We start from the raw sequence: 27919 nt of genomic DNA, 5'->3' as shown, positions 1-27919 counted from the left end.
GTGTTGGATGTAAACCCCCAAGATCCTGGATATGTATCCACTTTTATAAGAATCGAAATATAACTATAATGTATGCAGTTTATCTTACATAATCTGTATTCTTATCTACAAATGCTAGTGTTTTTTCATATTTAAAGCTGGCACAAGGGAAATTGGATATGAATTAACATAGAACCAGATACAGTAGCTCATGACATGGTAATGCATGTCAATAGTTTGAGACTTTTTAGAGTTATTACTACTTTTGTTGTAATCTGGTGCATATGGTTGAACTTGAAATGAATACGCTTTCAAGGGCCTCGCTTTATCATATGTTCGTTTTATGGCTTCGATGTGCACAGAGAGATTGTACATGTTTATTAGCTATCTGGATCTTTAGCGTGCCTGATTAGCAGTATATGAATGCGTTGCTGCTAACACGTCTCGTCTTCTGTGTTTAAATACAAATTTTCGTTTTACCCTCCTCCCCCTTTTAAAAAGGAAAGATCTGTTGAAGGTAAGGTTATGATATGTTTGTGATGTTTGGATTGTTGAGGAACTAAAACATTGTAGAGTGCTGTTCCATTAAATATTCAATTTTTAGAAAAAGATTACTCACTTTTGATTCGGATCTGATATCAATGGTAAAAAAGCCTTCAAAATACAAATTCTTCACAGGCATCCCCGTGACTGCTTAAACAAAAAGTTCAAACCATTTTGTCCTCAATTCGATCCCATTTCTGAAGGTAGGGATGGCTTAACATGCAAAGGAGAAAACCATTAGCCTTAATAGTTTCACGTGCAAAAAACTTATGTCGGTTCAACCAATTTATATTTGAGAGAAATATGTATTAAGACGAGGGTTATATTTATAAATTTTTTTGTTTACAAATTCTTACAAATTATACTATGTTTTTTCGGGAGAATACTAGGTTACATTATATTCTCCCGAGAGTATATAGTGTAATTTGCAAAAACTTATAAAAAATATTTATAAACGGATCCTTCTCCGTGTATTAAACATTGTGCTACGCTGGTGACTTCTTGCGTTTGTCCGACATTGGCTGTTCGGACTTCATAACGAAACTTATAGGGAAGGAAATTTCATATGATAAGATTAGTGAAATTCTATAAGAGATGGAATTATTAGTGAAACTTATAACGAAACTTACGATTAGTGATGGGAAGGAAATTTCTCATTTAAAAATGCATTAATTATGGTTCTATTAAATTTTTTTGAATATTTATAGGGAAAAATATAAACAAAAATTTCATATGATAAGATTAGTGAAATTCTATAAGAGATGGATCGATTTTCATTACGTGGAAATAGATCCTCTGTGGAGATGGAAAAGTCAGACTCCTAGGTTAAAAGCCCAATAAGGGCAAAGTACAAATGGATTTGAGTATGGAAAACCACACCTTAGAGAATCCCTGTTACCTTGCACAGATGATGTTGATCTTCTCTTGCTGGGAGTCATGTTTGACTCCATATTGTTATTGGATGATGATCATTTTGCAACTTCCGTACCTTTCACGTTCTTTTAACGCCTCAGCGTTTTGTAATTGCATGCCTTATTATTTTTGTAAAACTTTCGAATTTTTAAAATCGTTAATCTCTATTTACAAAGATTAGAATCTTTTATTTACTAAAAAAAAAATTAGAAACTATATGATAAGGAAAAAAAGGTAATAAGTATAACCTCCCCATTATTGAAACATAAAGTTATTTTTTTAATCAAATAACTTAGTATTAGCAATATTTTAATAACTTTAGTTTATTACATTTAACGAACAGAAAACATGAGTTCAGTTTTAATAAAGAGAAAAAAATAGCTTTGTTATTTAGTATATTCATTAATTTTTAGTTATTTAATTATAGATAAAAAATGTTCGAACATTTGATATGTGAATTTATTGATAGTATTTAATTTGGTAGGAGGCGTAATACATGCTTAAAAGTGCAAAACCTTTTCATGTTGAATTTTCGTTGTAAAATATCTTAATCATCAATATTTTGGGACGAAGAGCGTGATTACATAATGTTGTTTAGTTTAGAGTATATATTGTAGATGTAGCGGAACCACATTACTAAATAGGATTTGTATAGATTACCAAAAAAAAAAAAAAAGATTTGTATCTACGTATGATTTTTCCACGTATGCTACTTTCATATACTCTAGCGTTTTATTGACGGGTTCTATTAATAAATAGCAAAATTTAAATGAATAATTTTGACTCGTTTATCTGGCTTGTTATAAGTCATGACTTTTGCACGTTAAACAAAACTTCAGTATTGATCACTTTTAAAAGAGAGAAAAGAACATTGTTGCATTTGCTATTACATCACTCAGCTCCACCACTTCCTTTTCCTTTGAGGAAAGAGGCACTCTTGGTGAGCTCACGCATTGGCTTGTTTGTGTATCTGATGAAATTATAGGCCCATGTACCAGCCACAGCTCCCAGAATGGGTGAGACCAAGTATATCCATATTCCTCTGTATTCACTGTGCACAATAGCAGGCCCCAAGCTTCTTGCTGGATTCATTGATGCTCCAGTGATTGGCCTGTCACATATTATTCACGCACAAATGAGTTCTAAGTTTGTCCTTGCTTCAAAAAGGTGTAACATCTTGATTTTATTGAATAACAGTAATCTAAACTGTTATATATTAAGTTAAGTTTTGGAATAAGTTAATACCCTGCAAACATCACATTTAGGAGTACCGTTGACCCAACTGCAAGCCCAGCCAACTCACCAATCTGCAGGATTTCCAAAATAAAATAAATAAGCCAAAGCTATGAAATATGGGCGAAAAATATTCAAATATAGATTTTGATACGCGTGAAATGCGCCTTGTGATGTAAATTTCTAGCATGCATTCCAAGTGATTCGAAATGTTACAAATATGTTTATACAGTTGGTCAATTTAAATAACCCGTTTTTTATGTCAAAGGTTAGAGAAATTTTCTAGGTGCTTTGCCAACCCCCATATGCTAAACAAGTCTTAATCAAAATGTTCAATAGAAAATATGACAGCAAACAAGTAAGAATTTTCATTACCGCTCTGTTATCGGTGGCAACTCCAGAAATGATGAACATTAGGTAGAAAGTGATAATGAATTCGACCACAAAAGCTTGCAGGTTAGATCCGGCGGGAAGTGTTCCAGCAAAATGGTCATCCTTTCCCATGAATATAAGTCTTAGTGTTCCACTTGCAAGTGTGGATCCAACCACCTGAGCTATTATATATGCTGGCACCTGCAACACCAAATGAAGGAAAATTCAATATTAATTTAAGACAAACTGAGACATTTAAGTGTTTTAATTATTTGGATATGAATATTATGGTTAATTAATTTGGTTGACCTGCTTCCATGGAAATCTTTTGGTGGAAGCATGAGCAAGTGTGACAGCTGGGTTGAAATGAGCACCAGAGATGTGTCCAACTGAATAAACCAATACCATAACAGCGAGTCCCCAAACAATGGAAATCCCGGGAAGAGTCACCACCTTGTCGTTGTTAAGGTTCACAACCACCGAACCACATCCTGCAAATATCAAGAAGTACGTCCCCACCACCTCTGTCACCACCTACATTCGATCAATACGGATGATCAAATTTAACCATTAGTTAAGTTTTGGTATTCTAATCCAATTTCCAAGCTCAATATATATATATATAATCGATAAAAACAACAAAAAAGTTTGGAATTTTATCAGGGACAACAATTCATTTTTGTAAAACCCATATGGGTTGGGAAACACAGCATTTGAATGATTTTTGGGTAGAGAAGAAACCACTTTTTTGTATATGGAAAGAAAAGATTAGGAGAGACACCTTCTGCAAAAATGGCACACAGTCTTCCTCGATGCCGTCACACTTTTTGGAGGCATCACCGTTTAAATTTAAAACCACTTCGTTGTTGCCATTGCTTGATGAATTATCAGCCATCGCCGACGGAGAATATGGAAAAAAGCTAAGAAATGAAGTGAGATGAATGTTCTACTTTGTCAAAGGGATGCAATGTTTTTGTATCCAAGACAAAAAGTGATGAAGAACCGAGCGAGCAATTACTCCAATTTATGGGCACCCCAAAGTCCTAAACGAGGAAGAGACAGGCCATAGGGGACTTGTGTAGTTAGAGAGATTAAGAGATTGGACTTTTTCAATTTTTTTCAAAGATGACAACCACTTCTACGTGTCAATATATTTTTGGGTACATACCCCTTTTCAATATCTTACTTTTTAGCAAGTAAACTCCCTTATGCTCTACCCCTTATCGTAACTTTTGGATAAAATCATTGTCTTGCATATATAGGATGTATCGATGGAAACAGTGATATTTGTAACTTGTGAGATGTGATCTAAGAAAAGCATTTGAAAGCTTGTCCAACTGCCCAATGGAAATGTAGAAAGGAGCATGAATGGCACTCAACATTAATTATTTTTGGGTAATATCTCCTGTTTTGTCTAGTGTATAATAATATGAGGTACGGCACGGTAAAGATTTTTATTGTAAAACGGGGTTGGCAAAGCAAAATTGAAATGAAAGCAGACTCTAATTCGAGTACATGCAAGAACTCTAATTTTATGTCATTCTTTTTATAGTTTGCCATACTTTTCTTTGATAAATCAAATCGCTTGAGAAGATATATAAACAGATACGAATGTTGACCGTAGAAATATCTTTTAAGTTTGCAAATAATTGTCATTTACGTATTACTCTTTTTTAAGGAAACAGTTACGTATTACTCTTATTATTTACCTAAAAGGATAGCTTACCTTGGTCTTCGAACAAATATGTGCAACAACTTTGAAATCGTGGAAGCTCGTTCCTCTTAAATTATGACCCATCGGAACAAAATATTACATCTGCTAAAGTTAAAATTAAGCCAACGATACACTAATGAACAGCTAATTATTTTAACAATAAAGTGAAATAAAATTAGTTAAAAATTAAGAAGATAAGATTGTTTACTATTAATGTTTTACCTTCATGTTATATTTTTATAAATTCTTTTCATTACTTCAAATAATAAGTATTGAAATACTAAAGTAAAAAAAATCTAATGTTTTAAAAACTTATAAAGCATTTAATAATTTATTTTCAAATCATTTAGAGGATTATAAAATTTATGTTGTTCATATATATATATGAACAACGTAACTTTTCTATCTGCTTTAAGGGGACGTTTGGTATGAGAGATATTTTTTTTACCAAGGAAAAAAGATGGGAAGGGATTTGGTAGGAATTTTTTAGCCTGGGTAAGTTACGAAAAAGAATTTGGTTGGCCAAAATTTTGCCGGAAAAGTTGGGTTCATTTTACTGATGTTATATTTGATTAATGGTAAAATATTGATGAGAATGTGAATCGGAAATACTAAAATACCCTTTAATTCTTTGAATATGAAAAGTTATTCATGTTCAAACGTTCATATTAGTTTTCATTACTTCAAATAATAAGTATTGAAATACTAAAGTTAAAAAAAATCTAATGTTTTAAAAACTTATAAGCATTTAATAATTTATTTTCAAATCATTTAGAGGATTATAAAATTTATGTTGTTCATATATATATATATATATATATATATATATATATATATATATGAACAACATAACTTTTCTGTCTGCTTTAAGAGACGTTTGGTATGAGAGATATATTTTTTACCAAGAAAAAAAGATGGTTAGGGATTTAGTAGGAATTTTTTTAGCCCGGGTAAGTTACGAAAAAGAATTTGGTTGGCCAAAAGTTTGCCGGAAAAGTTGGGTTCATTTTACTGATACTATATTTGGTTAATGATAAAATATTGATGAAAATGTGAATTAAAAAATATCAAAATACCCTTTAATTCTTTGAATATGAAAAGTTATTCATATTCAAACGTTCTTATTAGTTTTCATTACTTCAAATAATAAGTATTGAAATACTAAAGTTAAAAAAACTCTAATGTTTTAAAAACTTACAAAGCATTTAATAATTTATTTTCAAATCATTTAGAGGATTATAAAATTTATGTTGTTCATATATATATATATATATGAACAACATAACTTTTCTGTCTGCTTTAAGGGGACGTTTGGTATGAGAGATATTTTGTTTACCAAGGAAAAAAGATGGTTAGGGATTTGGTAAGAATTTTTTTAGCCCGGGTAAGTTACGAAAAAGAAATTGGTTGGCCAAAACTTTGCCGTAAAAGTTGGGTTCATTTTACTGATGCTATATTTGGTTAATCATAAAATATTGATGAGAATGTGAATCGGAAATACCAAAATACCTTTTAATTCTTTGAATATGAAAAGTTATTCATATTCAAACGTTCATATTAGTTTTCATTACTTCAAATAATAAGTATTGAAATATTAAAGTTAAAAAAAATCTAATGTTTTAAAAACTTATAAAGCATTTAATAATTTATTTTCAAATCATTTAGAGGATTATGAAATTTATGTTGTTCATATATATATATATATATATATATATATATATATATATATGAACAACATAACTTTTCTGTTTGCTTTAAGAGGATGTTTGGTATGAGAGATATTTTTTTTACCAAGAAAAAAAGATGGTTAGGGATTTGGTAGGAATTTTTTTAATTAGCTCAGGTAAATTACGAAAAAGAATTTGGTTGGCCAAAATTTTGCCGGAAAAGTTGGATTCATTTTACTGATGCTATATTTGGTTAATGATAAAATATTGATGAGAATGTGAATCGAAAATACCAAAATACCCTTTAATTTTTTGAATATGAATAACTATTCATATTCAAACGTTCATATTTCTAAGGCTGTCTCTGCGGAGCAAACCAAGATGTAGTGAGAACCCATAGTTTGACTGACCTACCACCCACCTACCAGCCACACCACCGAGTTTGTCGCAGACGAAGACCAAGAACGCGAAAGTGACGATGGCGTGCTTCTGTGATAAATCTATTGACCACATGCGGTCATAAATCAGAAGGGTGTTTTTGACTCAACATATTATATTCACAATCCAAGACCATAGGCAAAAAAAAAAATACCAAAGGATCAGTAGGATAATTACTTGCCTTTGTGTAGTTGAAAAGGGAAGTACCGGGGAAAAATATTTGCTGAGATTTTTTTCACAATACCCATACCAAACATGGTAATTAATTATTCCCCACTCCACTTCCCCATCATTCCATACCAAATACCCATACCAAACACCCCATAAGTTTTTTTTTTAGATTTTCCCAACAATTATTTTGCCCCCTTTTTACATACCAACGTATTGGGGATCTACACTTTCTTTCATAAAGTGCCTCATATGGAGCCATTCCAATATTAGAGTGGAAACTATTGTTATAGGCAAACTCTATTAATGACAAGTATATATCCCAGCTATCTCTATATTCAAGAATATAAGCTATAAGTATATCCTCTAAAGTTTGAATGGTTCTTTTAGTTTGACCATCAATTTGAGGATGGTAAGCTATATTAAGTCTCAATTTAGTTCCAAAGGCTCGCTGCAAATCTAAAGGTAAATCTAGGGTCTCTATCTGACACAATACTTAGAGATACCCAATGAAGTTTGACAATTTCTTTTATATACAGTTGGGCTAACCTTTCAATGGAATATTGGGCTCTAATTGGTAGAAAATGAGAAGATTTGGTTAATCGATTAATGATTACCCAAATTGTATCATACCCCTCTTGAGTTCTTGGTAAACCCATCACAAAATCAGTGGCTACACTTTTCCACTTCTATTCTGGTTTGTCTAATGATTGAAGTATTCCTGAAGGCTTTTGATGTTCAATTTTCATTTTTTGACAAACTAAACATTTTGAAATATACTTGATAACTCATATTTTATTGCACTTATTAGTTACTCTTGATTAGTATTTTTAGGATTTATTTGAATAAAATAATGATGTTTTGAGTTAATTTAGATTTTTAGTTTTTGATTGGTTTAATTTATTTTCGTCAGAATTTTTCAGCATTACGTTACTTATGTATTTTGGCCATATCTTGGTCCACAGTTGTCGGATTGACTCCTTTCTTGTTGGGTTTTTCAGATAACATAGAGAGATACAACTCTTATGAAGATCTAGAAGCCCAATTCGAACTGGAAGCTGGTCTATTTCTGACGCCAAGTTGGACGCGTTTTGCTGAAGTTTTATTTTAGTATTGGACTTGTAATTTAAATTAGAACCCAATTACTTAAGTGGCCCAAAGCCAAGTTTTAGTTTTATTTTATTTTTTATTTATTTTATTTCGTATTATAGATGGGCCGATCAGAACTGAGCCCTAACCCGATTTGGGTAGGGGTATATGACAGCAGAGTAGGAAACTTTTATTCATTCTGTAATTTTCGAATTTGAGGATCAAAGCAAATTTATCTGAAGCGTTCTTCGCGTTCTTCATCTTGTTCTTCTTCTTTTTATTTTATTTTAATTTTTAATCATGTTTATCCTAGCCATGCTAGGCTAAAACCCCTTTAATCAACCTAAGGGGAAGGGATTCCATGGATCTGTCTGGAGGATACGCGATCACTCTCTAATCAGATTCGTTTCTTTACCCTAACTCAAATCGATATCGTGCGATTGTGGATATTCGATCTGAGGTTCGCGATTGCGTTTATGGGAAAAGAATGATCATCAGATTTGATGATCAGATTGTTCTCAATTGAAAATAAGGATTCTGATTCAATTGAGTTTAATCACGAATTTGGTAATTTTTATCCAATGAAGGACATCCTAGGAACCCTAACCTTAGGTTGGTTAATTTTTAATTACGAGTTTTTAATCCCAATTTTTATACTCTGTCTTTTAATTATTCAAACAAAAATCCAAAACCCCCTTTTAATTTTCTGTTCTCATAAGCGATTTTAACCAAAACAATTTCCTTGAGAGACGACTTAGGGTTTCCACTTTACTGCAAATTTTCTGAACCCTAATTAATTTTTTTTTAATTTGCGCGGGTTCGACAGCTCGTGTCAATACTTAGCAATATCCTTTTTCATTCTTGGTCACCAAAACATATTTTTCAAATCCTGATACATTTTAGTGGAATCAGGGTGAACTGTGAACTTATTGCTATGTGCCTTATCTAAAACTTCTTTCACTAGTTCTTCCTTCTTAGGTACAACAATTCTTCCTTGAAATTTCACCAAACTATCTTCCTTTTTGGTAAATCCTTCCTGTTCTAAAATTTTTCCTAACTTAGATTCCTTCTGTTAAGCTTTTCTAATTTTGTCTATTTGCTCACTATGCACTCGTATTTCACTAATAAACAAACTTCGAGGCAACACAGTCACAGATAATCTCATATCTCTACATTTTTCTAATAACTCCATTTCTTTGATCACCAAATGTGACTTGTGTAAAAATTTTCTACTTAAAGCATCAGCTACCACATTTGCTTTTCATGGATGATATTTAAGTTCAAAATCACTATTTCAAAAATTCCGTTCTTCTCCTTTGCCTTATATTTAACTCTTTTTGATCAAATAAATATTTAAGACTCTTATGATCACTAAAAACCTCAAACTTGACTCCATACAAATAATGTTTCCAAATCTTAAGTGCAAAAACTACTGCAGCCAATTCTAAGTCATGAGTTGGATAATTTTCCTCATAAGGTCTTAATTGTCTTAACACATAAGCGACAACTTTTCTTTCTTGCATTAAAACACATCCTAATCCCTTCCTAGATGCATCACTGTAAACCTCCAATTTTCCTAATGGATCAAGGATTATAAAAATTGGTGTGGTTGTCAGCTTATTTTTCAAATCTTGAAAACAATTCTCATATGCTTGTGCCCACACAAAAGGAATTCTCTTTCTAGTTAACCTAGTTAAAGGTAATATTAATTGTGAAAATCTCTTTATAAATCTTCTATAATATCCTGCCAATCCTAGGAAACTTCTAATCTCAGTGATAGTCTTAGGCCTCTCTCAGTGCATTACAGTCTCATTTTTACTAGGATCAACTAATATTCATTATTTTGATATAACATGCCCTAAGAATTTAACTTCTTCCATCCAGAATTCACATTTTTAAAGTTTAGCATACAATTGCTTATCTTTTAAAATTCTAAAACTATCCTCAGATGCTCTTTATGTTCTTCTTCATTCTTAAAGTATATTAAAATATCATCAATAAATACCACTAAAAATTAATCCAAATAAGGCCTAAAAATTCTATTCATCTTATCCATAAATACAGCTGGAGCATTTGTCAATCCAAAAGGCATCACTAGATACTCATAGTGTCCATACCTAGTTCTAAAAGTCGTCTTTGGAATATCTTCGGTCTTAATTCTTATCTGATGATATCCTTGACCTTAAATCTATTTTAGAAAACACCTTGGCTCCTCTCAATTGATCTAGAAGGTCATCTATCCTAGGCAAATGATATTTATTTTTAATGGTGAATTTGTTCAATTGCTTATAATCTACACATAACCTCATACTTCCGTCATTTTTCTTGGCAAAAAGCACTGGTGCTCTCCAGAGTGACACACTGGGCCTTATGAACTATTTTGATAGAAGTTCCTCTAATTGTTTCTTTAGTTTAACAAGTTTTACGAGTGACATTATGTAAAGTGCAATGGAAATTGGCCCTACTCCAGGTATCAAATCAATAGAAAATTCAATTTCTCTGGTTGGGGGTAATCTTGGAATTTCATCCAGAAAAACCTCTGAGTATTCAGAGACAATAGGAATACTGGCTGTATTAGGTTTAACCTTTGTTTATGAAAGATTAACGAGAACATATCTTTGTGCTTCTTCTAAAAACTCTTCCTAAGTTGAGATGTTGACAACAATAAAGATTCTTTGGAAAGTTCTAACTATTTTGGGAAAATTATCTTTTTATTTTGACAATCAATGACCACACAATTGGAAGTTAACCAATTCATACCAAGAACAACATCTATGTCAGTCATAGACAGACAAACTAGATCTATTTCAAACAATTTTCCTTCAATTTGAAGAGGACAATTTCTACATACTTGAAATGTGATGAGTTTTTGTCCAGTAGGAAGAAAGATTTCAAGGTAAGAAGATAAAATGGAAATTGATAATTTTAACTTTTGATTACAAGATAGGGAGCTGAAAGAATGGGTAGCCCCAGAATCAAATAGTACAATATAAGAGAATCTTGTATTAGGCCCGTACTTGAACTAAATTTAAAGCTTAAGTCGCATCGTGGCACTAAAAGTGAAAACTCTTCTTCTTGCTGCAGGTTGGTTTAATGAATTGTGACCCTGATTCTGCAGACATTGCTTCAACATATGACCAGGTTTTCCATATTTAAAACACACTCCTGTTCTTGCTAAGCATTCTCCAACATGATTCTTCTTGCATCTCGGACAAATCTAAATTTGAGAATTCGTCTGACCCGTATTCTTCCTCCCTCAATTGCTAGCAAAATTGTTTCCCAAATTTTGTGTCCGTGGAAACCTTCCTTTGTTATTCCTTCTTCAATTTGAAGATTTGCCTTTCTCTCTTACCTCCTCAACTTCCTTCATGCTTGCTTCAATGTCTCTACACCTATTTATAAGTGATAAAAAATTCCTAATCTGATATCCTATTATCATACATTTTAGTTCAAGTTTTAATCCAGATTCAATTTTAGTTGTCAACCATTCTTCATTAGCTTGGTTCTGTACATGGTTAGAATATCTCGATAATTCATCAAATTTTGCCACATATTCACAACAGTCATATTTCTTTGTTTCAGTTCAAGAAATTCTATTTCTTTTATGTTTTTCACACTTTGAGGAAGATATTTTTTCAATAAGGCATCTTTAAAGATTGTCCAAGTAACCTCCGTTCCTTGACTTTGGAAATATCTTTTGGTATTTGTCCACAATGTTCTGCTTCTCCAATTAACAAGTATGTGGCAAAATTTACACGAAGAATATTAGGACAGTCCATTACCAGGAATATTTTCACAAGTTCTTTCACCCATTTTATAACTGCCTCAGGGTTATAATCTCTGTGAAAAATGGAAGGTTAATGCTTACGGAATTCAGTGAGTCCCTTATAATCAAAATGATCCTCCCTGAACATTTGCAGCTCTAGGTCCATTTTAACTTTTAGAGTTAAGGGTATGGTTTATGGTTGCATGATCCTCCCTCAACTCCTGAGTAATTTGTTGATTAGTTACAGTCTGATCTCTAAGAGCTTTTGCCACCCGAGTAAACGCATTAGTTAATGGGTTAACTTCTGGTTCAGAAGTTGAAGATATCTGCCTTGTATCTCAGGGGCGGACGGAGTAGGGGGGGTTAGGGTGGGCCCTCGCCCCCCTTAAATTTGGAAATTTTTTTTATATAATATATGTAAAAATATGTGATGATGAAACTATTGTGTTGTACATGCTTTTCCCTTCAATTTTCCATGCTTCTGCTCACGCTCTTACCGAAAATATCTATAGTACTACTATTGTACCATTCGCTCAGTGCATCTATCCAATAAAAAATGAGAAATAATTGTCATGTTTGTATAGAAAGGAGAGAAAAATATTTTTTTTATCCAAGTGTCACCTGTTAAATGACAGATATACCTACTACAAATGTACATAAGATGACCTCGCTCTTTCCATATATTTCTTTGATTACATGCATTGAAAAAGAAATTGTTTTGAGTTTTAGTATGGATTTAATTATAGATGAGTTTAACAATATGAAAACACGTAGAGCAAGAGTCAAGTGAAATGATATTAAGTTCTATAATAGATTTTTTTTTTTCGATTTTTTGTATATTAAATTTGTATTGTATTTTAAGTACTTTTATTTATGATATAATATTTTTTATTTTCGCCCCCTCTTATTAAAATTCCTGCGTCCGCCACTGTTGTATCTCTCATAGATCTACATATATTGTTTCATGGTAGTGAGTTAACCAGACTCAGACTAATTCAAAATATACATAATCTGTGACAAAATATCAAGCAACTATAATAATTTAGGTCGTTTATTTACCAAAAACGATGCTCTGATACCGTAAAAATAACATCCTTTATTTTTAACTAGAATAGAGAATATAATATTATTTCTTAAACTATACCATAATTGTAATAAAAATAGATAAATGTAATTTTTTTAGAATTTAAAACTGATAAAGAAAACACTTCTCATTACTTTATACATTGATACTGAGTTAGCACAAAGCTTTTACATTCTACATATTTTACATATCAATCTACTTCATAAGCTATCACTTGGGGCACTTATATATTACATTACAACTACTTAAAATTACAATTTATACATTGCATTAACTTCATATAGTCTGCTCTGTAGGTAAATGCTTCCACTCTATCAGGATAAAACACAACAACCACTTATTTATTCCCTAATATAATGTAAAACTCTAATCGATCTTCATAAAAATAGATGAAAATTCCCTAATTCTAGCTGATAAAACACACACTAGGCATGTTGATTTTCTGGAATGATTAGTACATGTAAAACAAACAAAACGTGAGTAAAACCTCAGTAATATTTAGATTTTCTAACTATAATCATTCCAACCGTAATAACAAAAAATAACATTCTCTCAGGTACATTCATGAAAATGAAATAATGTTAGAAATAATAACAAATAATAAATTGTGTAATATTTAACTGAAACTAATTAAATTTCCAATTTTGTGGGTCTCAACATGTGAAATAAGCTGATTGGCAAAGTTCAAGCCAAGATAGGGCATTCCTTACCCTTTACAGTCTGATCCCAAACTTTGTGGGTCAGTTCACAGCAGTATTATATAGTTAAAAATTGCACATTCTATTAGCATTTATTTGGTAACAAAAGAAATAATCTTATACTAAACTCCATACACTAATACTTTAAAATGAAAACAATAGATAAACTATGATACTGAAAATAAAAGAAAGTTAAAACAAAACTCCAGAGGAAAGCTGCCAACGAAACAATATATTTTCAATTTTTAAAAAAGTATAACTTTAAGAGTAAAAGAAGAGAAACGAGAGAAAGCGTTATTTGTTTCTCTCAATATCACCTTTGTCGTTTCTTTCCCCTCGTTTTCTTCTTTGATTTCTCCTTTCCTTTTTTCTTTCAGTTCATCTCTTTCACTGTTTTCTTTCCTTTCTTTTGTTTTTTTACAGTAATGTAGATAACTTATTTACATTGAGCCCAAAACAACATCGTTTTAAGGTAGAAATCAAGGTATTTTTGTAATTATAATTTATTTCAGGATTATCGATAATTGTCTTTTTCATTATAATTTTTTAATTTTTCAATCCAAAATGACGTCATTTTGAGAACAAATGTAGATAACTTATTTACATCTCACATTAAAGTCACACATATATATATATATATATGATCCTTACCCATATATATATATATATATATATATATATATATATATATATATATATATATAGAGAGAGAGAGAGAGAGAGAGACTTGCTGACTTTTTTTTGACTTAATCATTTCATTTAGTTTGTTTCAACCAAACTAATTAAATTCCATAACGAAACATTAACGAAATAATCATTACATGTTAAAAAAATCTTGACATTTTTATCTCTGTGACTCCACGTAGCTCTTCCAGATTTTTCTACATTCTATTTATTTACTTACTTTTGTTTTATTACTTTTATATTTTATCTATATTTATATATTGTTTTACTCATTTGTTTTTATTTAATTTATTATTTATATATTTATTATATTTTAATATTTAATTAATTATTTTATTATATATATATATATATATATATATATATAAATTTATATTTTGGGAGGATTAAGGCTTTTTGTTTTGTATAGCCACTTGGCCAAATAGAATACCTTTTTAAGGATTTTTCCATTGTTATCCCCTTTAAGCCTAAGACTTGGTTATTATATCCATCCTATACTGTTTACTTAGCCCATATCCCAGTTACTCCTACATTTGAATGAGATTGGAATATTGTTTTATCAAGATTCAAGGTGAAGTTATTCAAAAATATGTTAAGTGACAAGAGGAATAAAGAGGGCAAGAATAGGAATAAAGAGGGTTAAGATTCACAATTGACATATTGGGATCTTGATAGGTAGACAACAATTCTTGGAGCAAAGTTTCTGTGGTCCCGGACCAGAAATCATTTGGTGGGACTGTGGTGAGAGAAAGGAAGAAAAGGTTGAGGAGAGAGGAGAGAGAAAAAAGGAAAAAATAAATTAATCCAGGTGTCAATATTTTAGTGGAAGGACTATGGTGGTCCTGAACCACATTAAAAAATTCTCAATTCTTGCATGATCTAGACATAGACTTGTAAGAATTGCGAACTTATGTAATTCATCGCTCTTGAGGCTTAATCCAAAAGGAATTACTAACACATTAGGATACCAATTGGTTTAAAGAACTAAGACATTAGGATTTAACCAATTAATTATTAGATGATGAATTATTCAAATCAATTGAGATAAAATATTATTGAATTGAATTAGATTACCAAGGTGAATTGAAGGTGAAGTTGACCTTAGCTACAGTTTTCATTATCGATTTTTAATCCAACCTTTAATTTGTTGCATTTTGTTCGTGTGTTTGTTATTACTGAGTAATCATTAATTGTTCCTTTTATAATTTTCTTTCATTCAGTTTAATCATTACTCTTTTCAAACCAATTTACGATTTGTTCAAATTAAGGGGACTCGTAAGAATAATGTTTGCAGTATATAATCTTCGTGGGAACGATACTATCTCATCACTTTATTACTCGTTTGACCGATATATTTCCCCAGAGCGTAACATCATGTTCCATTAATTATTTAATTTTTAGAAAAAGATTACTCACTTTTGATTCCTATCTGATCATTGGCAAAAAAGTATTCAAAATACAAATTCTGCACCAGCAGCCCCGTGACTGCTTAAACAACTAGAGTTCAGAGTTAAACCATTTTGTCCTCAACTGACTCCCATTTCTAAAGGTAGGGATGGCTTAACATGCAAAGGAGAAAACCATTAGCCTTAATAGTTTCTCGTGCAAAAAACTTATGTCGGTTCAACCAATTTTTTATTTGAGAGAAATATGCATCAAACATTGTGATACACCGGTGACTTTTTGCGTTTGTCCGACATTGGCTGTTCGGACTGCGTAACGAAACTTTGGATTATCAACGGGAAGGAAATTTAGCATGTTAGATTTTATAATTTTTTTTTTTGTTTTTGGTCTCTTCTTACATGCATTAATTATGGTTCTATCAAATTTTTTGAATATTTATAGGGATAAATATAAACAAAAATTTTATATGATAAGATTAGTGAAATTTTAATGTGAAATTCTATATGAGATGGGTCCATTTTCATTACGTGGGAATACATCATCTGTGGAGGTGGAAAAGTAAGACTGCAAGGTCAAAAGCCCAATAAGAGCAAGGTACAAATGGAATTGAGTATGGGAAACAAAACCTTAGGGAATCCCTGTTACCTTGCATTGATGACGTGGATCTTCTCTTGTTGGGAGTCATGTTTGACTCAATATTGGTATTGGATGATGATTTTTTTGACACTTCCGTACCTTTCACGTTCTTTTAACGCCTCAGCGTTTTGCAATTGCAAGCCTTATTATTTTTGTAAAACTCTTTCGAATTTTTAAGATCGTTAATCTATATTTACAAAAATTAGAAACTTTGGCATCTTTGTTTTTTTTAAACAGAAAGTTAATATTATTTTTATATCAAATAACTTAGTATTAGAAATATTTTAACAACTTAATATTATTACATCTTATGAACAGAAAATTTGAGTTCAGTTTTAATAAAGAGAAAAAAAATAGCTTTGTTATTTAGTATATTCATTAATTTTTACTTATTAAATTATACATTTAAAGTGTTCAAACATTTGATATATGAATTTATTGATAATATTTAATTTGGTAGGAGGCGTAATACATACTTAAAAGTGCAAAACCTTTTCATGTTAAATTTTCGTTGTAAAATATCTTAATCATCAATATTTTGGGACAAAGAGCATGATTACATAATGTTGTTTAGTTTAGAGTATACTAGTTGATTACCCGTGCGATGCACGGAGAAAAAAAAATCTGTTTGTTTGTCCCGTAAACGAATTAATAAGAAAATCGGCTTGTTCGTATGACATAAACGTGTAACTTTTAAGGTAGGAACAAAAAAAAGAATATAATAATTTAAACACATTAAATTCCATGGTTGACAGCAAAATCTCCATTAAAAAATATAAATGTCATGTTGACAACAATATAATAAGAAATATGCCCAACCGATACTCACAACAGTTGTAAAATATCGTCCGCCATGCACTATTGGTATTTGCTGTTGTTCGCAATGAATCATAAACAATATATAAACAATATTTGGAAAAGAAAAAATTATTGAAGGGAATTATATAGTTTAGGCAGATGAATAATTCAGAATTACAATGAAAAACCTTTGACTCTGAAAAATGACAAGGGAATAATATACTGAATGTGCCTCGAATACTGAATCTGCATAACAATAAAAAATTAGCAGAAAAATAGGCATAACAACTAAAGGAAATCAACAAAGAAGATTAAAAAATATTTTCTGAAGTATCAGCATCTTCAATCCATGTCTGCTCTTTACTCTAGATAGTGCCACATATAATTGCCCATGAGTGAAGACAGACCTAGGAAGATAAATGCCAACATGAGACAGCGACTGTCCTTGACTTTTGTTGATAGTCATCGCAAACGAAACTACCAAGGGGAATTGTCTTCTTTGGAAGTTTACTGGAAATGTATGACCCGATGGGCTGATCGTCATTCTAGGGATTAACACAGTATCTCCTATATTGTTTCCTGTAAGAACAATTGCCTCAACAACATGATTCCCCAACTTTGTAATAAGTAATCTCGTACCGTTGCATAAACCTCTTGATTGATCAATATTTCTCAATAGCATCATCGGTACTTTAACCTTCAAAGTTAATTTATGATCAGGAATCCCCGAACATGAGAATGTATTTAAGATATCAGAGGAGATTTCGTCATCCTCAAGAGATGAATTACCGTCTTGTCTCAAAACCTTATCTGAACTCAATAATGTCCTTTCTTCACCCGGAATCACAGCCATTAGGTGCTCGTTTAACATGGCAACATCGGACAATTTAGGAGTCAGAAGAGCACGTTCTTTAAAGAAAGTAGGATCTAATATATTATCCATCAGATTCGGGTAAACAAAATCAACAATATCTGAAAGTGGGCCTTCTGAACCTTTGATCAAAAATTCATCTGGAATTGTTATAATAGATTCTCCATCAACATCATCCCCAAGATCACCATTTCCTATTTTAAGCAGCCACTCAGAAAATTCTTTTATTTCCAACAAATTATTAGTGTTACTTCCAGAATTGAGACACATATTCTTGGTCAAAGATAACAGATGACAATGAGACCATAGATAGGAAGAATTGATGGTTGCATGAACTATATCTTGTCTACTGCCATTTGGAATGACATGTAATATTTGCCGAAAGTCACCTCCTAGAACGACAACTTTTCCACCAAAGGGCATATCAACACAGCTAAGAACATCTCTAAGTGTTCTATCAAGAGTCTCAAAGCAAAATTTGTGTACCCTCGGTGCTTCATCCCAAATGATTAACTTTGTTTTTGACAACAACTCTGCCAAAGTAGAATTTTGTTTTATATTACATGTTGAATCTTCGGTGATCTGTATAGGAATACGAAATCTAGAATGTGCCGTACGTCCTCCAGGAAGAAGAAGTGAAGCAATTCCGCTAGAAGCAACATTAAGCACTATTTCAGCTCGAGATCGAACAAATGCTGACAGGGTGTTCCAAATAAATGTTTTTCCAGTCCCACCAAAGCCGTACAGGAAAAAAAATCCTCCTTTACCTACCGAAACAGCTGAAATTATTTTGTCATAAACAACCCTCTACTCATCAGGGAGTGAATTCAGTAGTCTGTCATGCTCTTCTTTCAAAGAGAAACTGTCATACAACAATTCATCCATCACCAATCTATTCTGCATATCCAATAAAGATTCACCCATGATGCTCGGCATGGATGGGTAATCAGAGAGGCATTTACCGTTGCTTTGCAATAGCTTATCGATTTCTGCCAGGGTTATGTTTTTTATAGAATCCTCTGTAAGCAAAGCATCTAAAAAAAATTGAAAAATACAAAAAAAAGGATTAACAAAGACAAAGTTGGTGAGGAAAGAAAAATAAAGCGAAATTATGAACAAAGTAGAGGGTGTGAAACATAACAAATTTTTTTAACCAAATATTAAGAATATGACGGTGTATAATGTATAGATGTAATTTTATTATGAAGGAACAAAAAATGCTCACATTTTTTCGAAGATCAAGTGAATTAAACATAAGCAAACTGTTTGCATAAATGAATGCACGATACAGAACGGCAAGAATATTAATTATAGTGCACAATACACATAAATGAATGCACAAAATTTGTTCCGGACAATTACCTTCACGTCCAATTCTTTGCCTATGCCGATAAAGAACATCGTCAGATAGTAATTCCTAGCATTTTTGGAAAACATTTTCAGGCCTGTTCATTGAGTTACCAAAAAACAATAAGGCAAACAAATTTCTCAGATAAGTTGCTGACCCCCAAGAACTTGCCTCCTTAATTGCATCAATGTACTCATTGTCATCATCCTAAAGCCCCAAAGAATAGCAGGCATCCTTATATGTAAGAAAAAGCACCTCATTGACCGTTCTCAAATCTTCATAACTTGTACAACCCCTTTTGAAAATTAAGTAAAGTTCGGATATAGGAATCTTCTCCATTATTGGCAGAAAAACGATTTATTCTTCCAATTGAAAATCCTTGTTTTTTGGGATGCCATTCATGCGTACTTTCTTTATATACAAATTGAGTTGGATACTCTGCATAAGTAAGATTCCTACCTTCTGGATATTTTTTATTTGCATCCATCCAAGACTCGATCATTGATTGTCTAGACTCCGCCCTAGTCTTGACATCGGTTATTGAAGCATGATCACTAAGAACAATGCTTTTTTCATTGGGTAGGTGAAATGGCAATCGCTGAACAGGGGAGAGTATGTAATGAATCTCAAATCTGAATATTCTCCAAGCAGCTTCACATGCGGACACATACCTATCATATATAAGCAATAAATTCAAATTAAGTTAGAAAAAGGTTATTCCAAGTAACGAAAGGAAACATAACCGATATGAATTCAACAATCTGCAATCATAAAACATTTTGATTTCATCATCTGAATGATTTATAGCAGCTGTCACCCTGTCTTGCCCTTTATGGATGTATTTAAAGAGATATCTAATGGCACTACTTTGACAAGTATATTCAACATTGATATGCGCTTGGTATTTTAGAAGAAGTTTTGCATTATACGGCACAACATAACAATTATCAAGTTCAACGCCGTTCTTTTTGACAACACTTCCATCATTTATTCTTCTATAATGAGGGAATCCATCATCATCAATAAAAGTACGGGAGCAGAACTTCTTGGGAAATTTCTTTGAACAATGTCTGTTCTTCATGCAAGGAGACTTGTAATTGTCAGGACCACAGGGTCCATGCATCATATAACTCGTGACAGCTGCAAAAAGTGAAGGATTGGAATCTTTGTTAGGAATCTCAGCTGAAATCAAATTATCAATGTCAAGTCCAGTATTAGGCTTTTCGGAGGGATGCAAGAAAAGTAGAATATGAGCATGAGGCAGTCCACGTTTTTGAAATTCAACTGTACAAACATCTGTTACATTAAACAAACAGACAGAGTTAGTTAAAATCAATAAATTGGTTTTTTTCGATTTTTATTTTGAATTTTTTTGGTAGGATACATAAAATTGTGATCCGGTTTGTCCAATTATTTTCTATATATCAATGTGTAAATTTTGTCATAAAAATCGAAAAAAAATAATCTCAACAATACACTTACGTGCATTAACCGTGCCAAGAACACGACCCTTTTTTAAATCATGTAGCAATTCGTCCAATTTGAACTTGAATACTCGGCATAGAATATCAGGACGATCTTCAGCGTTGAGTTTTCTTGCCTTAAGAAATCTGGTAATCTCTGGCCACTTAGGATTGAAGGTGATCGTTATAAACAGATGAGGATATCCAGCCCAACGACAGATTGCAAAGGCATCTTTACAATTCTCAGCCATATATCTAGGTCCGCCTGTGAACGAAGAAGGAATAATCATACGCTTTCCAGTGTTTATAGCTTCATCTTCACCCCTGTCAAATGCATTTTTAATAATTTTGTATAACTCTAACCTGAGATGACTCTGGTTATATCGAATAAAATTCAGCCGATCAGACTCAACCATAGTGTAAGCATCAACTAAAAATTGTTGAAAAAGCTTCCTTGAGTGATGGAGAACTTAGGACTCTCCTGATCTCATTTGAATTCTGAACGAAAAGAATTCTCGCATGCTAACAGTGGATCTTGGATTAGTCCTACCATGGGATGTATAAGATCGCTCGACATCATCACGATAACCATCTTCACCACGGGCAGTCCACGTTTCTTTTTGTAATAATTTTTATATATTTTTTGTAAACTACAGCTACATAAAAAACCAAAAATCTTTTTTCTAAAAAGCAAAAAATTTTAATTTAAAAAAAAGCAGAATTCAAAAATCAAATATTTTTTTAAAATCTATTTTTTTTTGTAAAAAATATTTCTAAAATTAAAAGGCATAACTTTTTTTTTTTATAAGTCAATTCAAATAGACCCTTAATTATTTTTATTTTCTCACAAAATCGGTTCAAAATAAGTTCAAAAATGGTTTAGAAGCTATTTATATTTCAGAAGCGGTTCATACTTCAGAACCAGATCAAAATTCATTTTAGTATTTAGTTGATTCAATTTAATTTTTAAATTTATTTATAAAATCAGTTCAATTCTTAAAATTAGTTGAGAAAAATGTGTTTCCATTCCATTCGATTCAATTTGATTTGGTTCGATTATTTTACATGTCTTAATTACAACGTAGAATGTGAGGTTTATGTTGTGGAGTCAATCACCCCTTAACAATGGGTGGGAAAAAATAGAAGGAAACGCAAGCTTTTAAAATAAAGTTTCATTATTTTATTTTAGATAAAAAAAGGTTATCACTATAGTAAAATTAAAAGTATCTTCTATGTACCGAAAAAAAAATATCTTCTACTATATTTTCTTTTTCGATAATAGATTTGCCTTCAGCTAATATTCTTTTCCCACCATCCATATTTAAATTCAAAATTTTAAACCATTTCAAATTTCAAATTTTAGATCAGACGGCCAATTACAACATAAAAAGCAATTAAAACACCTGATTATCCAATTAAAATAATGAATGAACAATAAGCAGCACATGACAAATTACCTATTAAGTCTTCCATTCGAGTTATATTGTCTACATTAATAAAACGCCTAGAATTCTTCTTTTCAGCCAGTATGCTTTTTTGTCTCATTCTAGCATTTTTGGTATCTATCAAAAAATATGAGGACACCAATTTTTTGAACCAAATGAATTACGAAGCAAACGATAAAATTAAATACTTACGGAGCTATTTTTTTATCAAACCAAATGAATTTAATTGACACAACCTTTGTTTCATCAAACAGAGAAAGTAATGTTACCGTTAACAATATTACGAAGCTGTTGTCTGTTACAGCTCAACTGATTGTGTACATTGCCTACTTCGTAAAGTCTACATGTTATAAAAAACAACAATCAGAAACAACATCGAATGGAACTAAAAGGGATTTGAAATCAACCATTAGAACACAACACAAAAAGAACTCAGAGCGAAATAAAAAATACCTGCTGGCCTGGGTGTCAGTGAACGGAGATATATTCTCTACAAAAGAGAACAAATACACAACCAATAAACGTTTGTTCTGTATACTGATATGAACTCATACACGTTGAAGAAAAAAATTTAATAACATTTACATACGAAGAATTATATCATATTAATTTTTTAGGGTTTAAACTACAAATACTTTTCTACAATTTAACAGTGAACGTAATGTTACCGTTAGTAATATTACGAAGCTGTTGTCTATTGCAGCTCAACTGATTGTGTACATTGCTTACTTCAGAAAGTCTACATGTTATAAAAAGCAACAATCAGAAATAACATCTAATGGAACTAAAAAGGATTTGAAATCAACCATTACAAAGCAACACAAAAAGAACTCAGAGCGAAATAAAAAATACATGCTGGCCTGGGTGTCAGTGAACGGAGATAGATTCTCTACAATATGACAAACAAAAGAAACTTATCAAAGTCTGCATACGAAGAAATATATTTATTTATATATTTTTTGTAAACTACAGCTACATGTAATAGGGATATGTTATGACTGAAAAAAAAAAAAAAGCAGCTTATATATGTTCATAGTGAAATGAGTAAAAAAGAAGCGTGACTTATGTTCATAGTAAGCATTGTAAAAAGAAATGAACAACAAAGAAACTTCTGTAACAGAAAATAAACATACGAACCATGAACAGGTCGAAGGATAGCGTTTCACACTTACTAGTAAAGGGAGACAACACACGACAGCCTGAGGTCGAAGAATCACTCAGAATATTTTTTAAACGGTCCGTCCTTCTTCTCTTATTTTGGGGAGTTTGGAAATCTGATTGATGTTTATTCATGACAGCGCCCAACTTGCTTGGAAGAACTTTTGATTAAGGGAAAAGAGAAGATAAATTAAGAACTTTTTAAACTCTCCTTTATATATATATAGATGTGCTTCAACGGAAAAGCGAAGAGAAAAGAGAGATACTCCCAAAAATACCAGAAAAATAGAAAAGAAAAGTCCGCGAGATCAAAAAAACTCAGTGTGCAGAAATGACAGTGTCGTATTCGATCAAAAAAACTCAGGGTGAAAAGAACGAAATAGAGACGCTTCCAAATACCTATTTATACACGAATATGCACTATTCGATTTAAAAATGGTCATTTAATTATTCGATTTAAAAAATTAAAATTAGATTTTTAAAAGAAATTTTTTTCCCACCATCCATATTTAAATTCAAAATTTTAAACCATTTCGAATTTTAGATCAGATGACGCATTCCAACATAAAAAACAATTAAATCAGCTGATTTCTTTTAGGATATCAATGTGATGGGAAGTGGGACATTCAATGTCTTGTCTGCCACCACAAATGGTCATTTAATTATTCGATTTAAAGATTAAAATTTGATTTTTAAAAGAATTTCTTTTCCCACCATCCATATTTAAATTCAAAATTTTAAACCATTTCAAATTTCGAATTTCAGATCAGACGACCAATTCCAACATAAAAAGCAATTAAAACACCTGATTATCTAATTTATTTTGTCTGTCAGCTCTCTTGATTCTTGATTGTTATGATATTTGAATTAATTATATAACAAAGATAATGTCTTTGTTATATCATTATTGTGTATATATTTTTTAAAAAATAACCATAACGAAATTGTGAATTGAATGACGATCAGGTCTTCAACAATTGTGAAATTTGTTTTTGTTTCTATTGATCTCCATGAATAGAGATCGTGAATGCATGTCCGTGAAAAGAGTTTTCTTTTTATTGAATTTAAAATTTTGAATTTCACATTGTGCAAAATAAATACATAATTTCGAAATTTAATTGATAAACCATTTAAAATTTCGAATTTCAGATGAGATGACCAAAATTCCAACATAAAAATCAATTAAAACAGCTGATTTTTTTTTGGATACCAATGTGATGGGCAGTGGGACATTCAATGCCTTGTCTGCAACTATTATTCGATTTAAAAATTAAAATTCAATTTTTATTCCAATTTACCCAATAAAGAAAGTTTGTATATAACCAAATTGTAGAATTAACCAGGGAGTGACACTTGGCAAAACTTTCCAGCCGTGAACTCTCTATAGATAGATAGATATTGTAGATTTAGCGGAACCAAATTACTAAATAGGATTTGTATCTTCTTCGTAAGATTTTTCCACGTATGCTACTTTCATATACTCTAGCGTTTTATTTATTGATCGGTTCTATTAATAGATAGCAAAATGTAAATGAATTATTATGACTCGTTTATCTGGCTTTTTATAAGTCATGACTTTTACATGTTAAACAAAACTATAGTATTCATAACTTTTAAAAGAGAGAAAAGAACATTCTTGCATTTACTGTTACATCACTCAGCTCCACCACTTCCTTTTCCTTTGAGAAAAGAGGCATTCTTGGTGAGCTCACGCACTGGCTTGTTTGTGTATCTGACGAAATTATATGTCCATGTACCAGCCACAGCACCCAGAATGGGTGAGACCAAGTATATCCATATTCCTTTGTATTCACTGTGCACAATAGCAGGCCCCAAGCTTCTTGCTGGATTCATTGATGCTCCAGTGATTGGCCTGTCACATATTATTCACGCACAAATGAGTTCTGAGTTTGTCCTTGCTTCAAAAAGGTGTAACATCTTTTATTTTATTGAATAACGTAATTTAAAACGGTATATTAAATTAAGTTTCGGGAGGAGTTAATACCCGGCAAACATCACATTTAGCAGTACCGTTGACCCAACTGCAAGCCCAGCCAACTCACCAATCTGCAGGATTTCCAAAATAATTGAATAAAGAAAAGCGATAAAATAGGGTTGAAAATTATTCTAAAATATAGATTTTTTTTTTTTGGAGATATAAAGGAAAGTAAACATGGATTTTGATACGCGTGAAATGCGCCTTGTGATGTAAATTTCTAGCATGCATTCCAATTTCCAAGTGATTCGAAATGTTACAAATATGTTTATACAATTGGTCAATTTAAATAACCCGTTTTTTATGTCAAAGGTTAGAGAAATTTTCTAGGTGCTTTGCCAACCCCCATATGCTAAACAAGTCTTAATCAAAATGTTCAATAGAAAATATGACAGCAAACAAGTAAGAATTTTCATTACCGCTCTGTTATCGGTGGCAACTCCAGAAATGATGAACATTAGGTAGAAAGTGATAATGAATTCGACCACAAAAGCTTGCAGGTTAGATCCGGCGGGAAGTGTTCCGGCAAAATGGTCATCCTTTCCCATGAATATAAGTCTTAGTGTTCCACTTGCAAGTGTGGATCCAACCACCTGAGCTATTATATATGCTGGCACCTGCAACACCAAATGAAGGAAAATTCAATATTAATTTAAGACAAACTGAGACATTTAAGTGTTTTAATTATTTGGATATGAATATTATGGTTAATTAATTTGGTTGACCTGCTTCCATGGAAATCTTTTGGTGGAAGCATGAGCAAGTGTGACAGCTGGGTTGAAATGAGCACCAGAGATGTGTCCAACTGAATAAACCAATACCATAACAGCGAGTCCCCAAACAATGGAAATCCCGGGAAGAGTCACCACCTTGTCGTTGTTAAGATTCACAACCACCGAACCACATCCTGCAAATATCAAGAAGTACGTCCCCACCACCTCTGTCACCACCTACATTCGATCAATACGAATGATCAAATTTAACCATTAGTTAAGTTTTGGTATTCTAATCCAATTTCCAAGCTCAATATATATATATATATATATAATCGATAAAAACAACAAAAAAGTTTGGAATTTTATCAGGGACAACAATTCATTTTTGTAAAACCCATATGGGTTGGGAAACACAGCATTTGAATGATTTTTGGGTAGAGAAGAAACCACTTTTTTGTATATGGAAAGAAAAGATTAGGAGAGACACCTTCTGCAAAAATGGCACACAGTCTTCTTCGATGCCGTCACACTTTTTGGAGGCATCACCGTTTAAATTTAAAACCACTTCGTTGTTTCCATTGCTTGATGAATTATCAGCCATCACTGACGGAGAATAAGGAAAAAAGCTAAGAAATGAAGTGAGATGAAATCTCTACTTTGTCAAAGGGAAGCAATGTTTTTTTATCCGAGACAAAAAGTGATGAAGAACCGAGCGAGCAATTACTCCAATTTATGGGCACCCCAAAGTCCTAAAAGAGGAAGAGACAGGCCACAGGGGACTTGTTAGTTAGAGAGATTAAGAGATTGGACTTTTTCCATTTTTTTCAAAGATGACAACAACTTCTACGTGTAACGTGTCAATATATTTTTGGGTACATAGCCCTTTTCGATATCTTATTTTTTAGCAAGTAAACTCCCTTATCGTAACTTTTGGATAAAATCATTGTCTTGCATATGTAGGATGTAATATCGATGGAAACAGTGATATTTGTTACATGTGAGTTGTGATCTAAGAAAAGCAGTTGAAAGCTTGTCCAACTACCCAATGGAAATGCGGAAAGGAGCATGAATGGCACTCAACATCAATTATTTTTGGGTAATATCTCCTGTTTTGTCTAATGTATAATAATATAGGCAAAGCAAAATTGAAATGAAAGCAGACTAGGCTTTGAATAGTTTTGGTTCATGGTAAAAACTGTATAAGGTGACCTGAATAGATAAGTACTCTAATTTGGGTACATGCAATAACTCTAATTTTATGTCATTCTTTTTTTATAGTTTGCCATACATTTCTTTGATAAATCAAATCCCTTGAGAAGATATATAAACAGATACGTATGTTGACGGAAGAAATATCTTTTAAGTTTGCAAATAATTGTCATTTACGTATTACTCTTATATAACTAAAAGGATAGCTTACCTTAGTCTTCCTAATGAACAGCTACTTATTTGAATAAAAAAGTGAAACAAAATTAGTTAAAAATTAAGAAGATAAGATTGTTTACTATTAATGTTATACCTTCATGTTAAATTTTCATAAATTCTTTTAATGAATTAAAATGATAAGTATTGATATACAAAAGTATAAAAAGTCTAACGTTTTTAAAACTTATAAAGCATTTAATAATTTATTTTCAAATCTTTAAGAGGATTATTAAAATAATTCATAAAAATTTATAATTATTCTATTTTTTACAAATAGAATTTAATTATAAAAAGATAAAAAGGGTACTATTT

At 31.7% G+C, this 27919-nt stretch overlaps 1 protein-coding gene across 1 annotated transcript; it reads right to left on the bottom strand.

Annotated features, from left to right (window-relative positions):
- Positions 1-2325: 2325 nt before the first annotated feature.
- Positions 2326-26783, bottom strand: LOC133288919 (nodulin-26-like). The gene is made up of 9 exons (XM_061486758.1): positions 26670-26783; positions 26192-26416; positions 25886-26083; positions 25476-25537; positions 25141-25343; positions 3349-3530; positions 3043-3240; positions 2680-2741; positions 2326-2545 (listed from the first exon to the last, which is right to left on the bottom strand). Exons 1-9 carry the CDS (start codon positions 26781-26783, stop codon positions 2326-2328), a joined length of 1464 nt encoding a protein of 487 aa, XP_061342742.1.
- Positions 26784-27919: the final 1136 nt, after the last annotated feature.

Source organism: Gastrolobium bilobum, unplaced genomic scaffold, assembly GCF_033153095.1.
Source record: "Gastrolobium bilobum isolate Gb01-03AN ecotype WA unplaced genomic scaffold, APGP_CSIRO_Gbil_v1 utg714, whole genome shotgun sequence".
Taxonomy (NCBI): Eukaryota; Viridiplantae; Streptophyta; class Magnoliopsida; order Fabales; family Fabaceae; genus Gastrolobium; species Gastrolobium bilobum.
The sequence above is the reverse complement of the archived record's forward strand: the minus strand, read 5'-3'. Positions and strand labels throughout refer to the sequence as shown.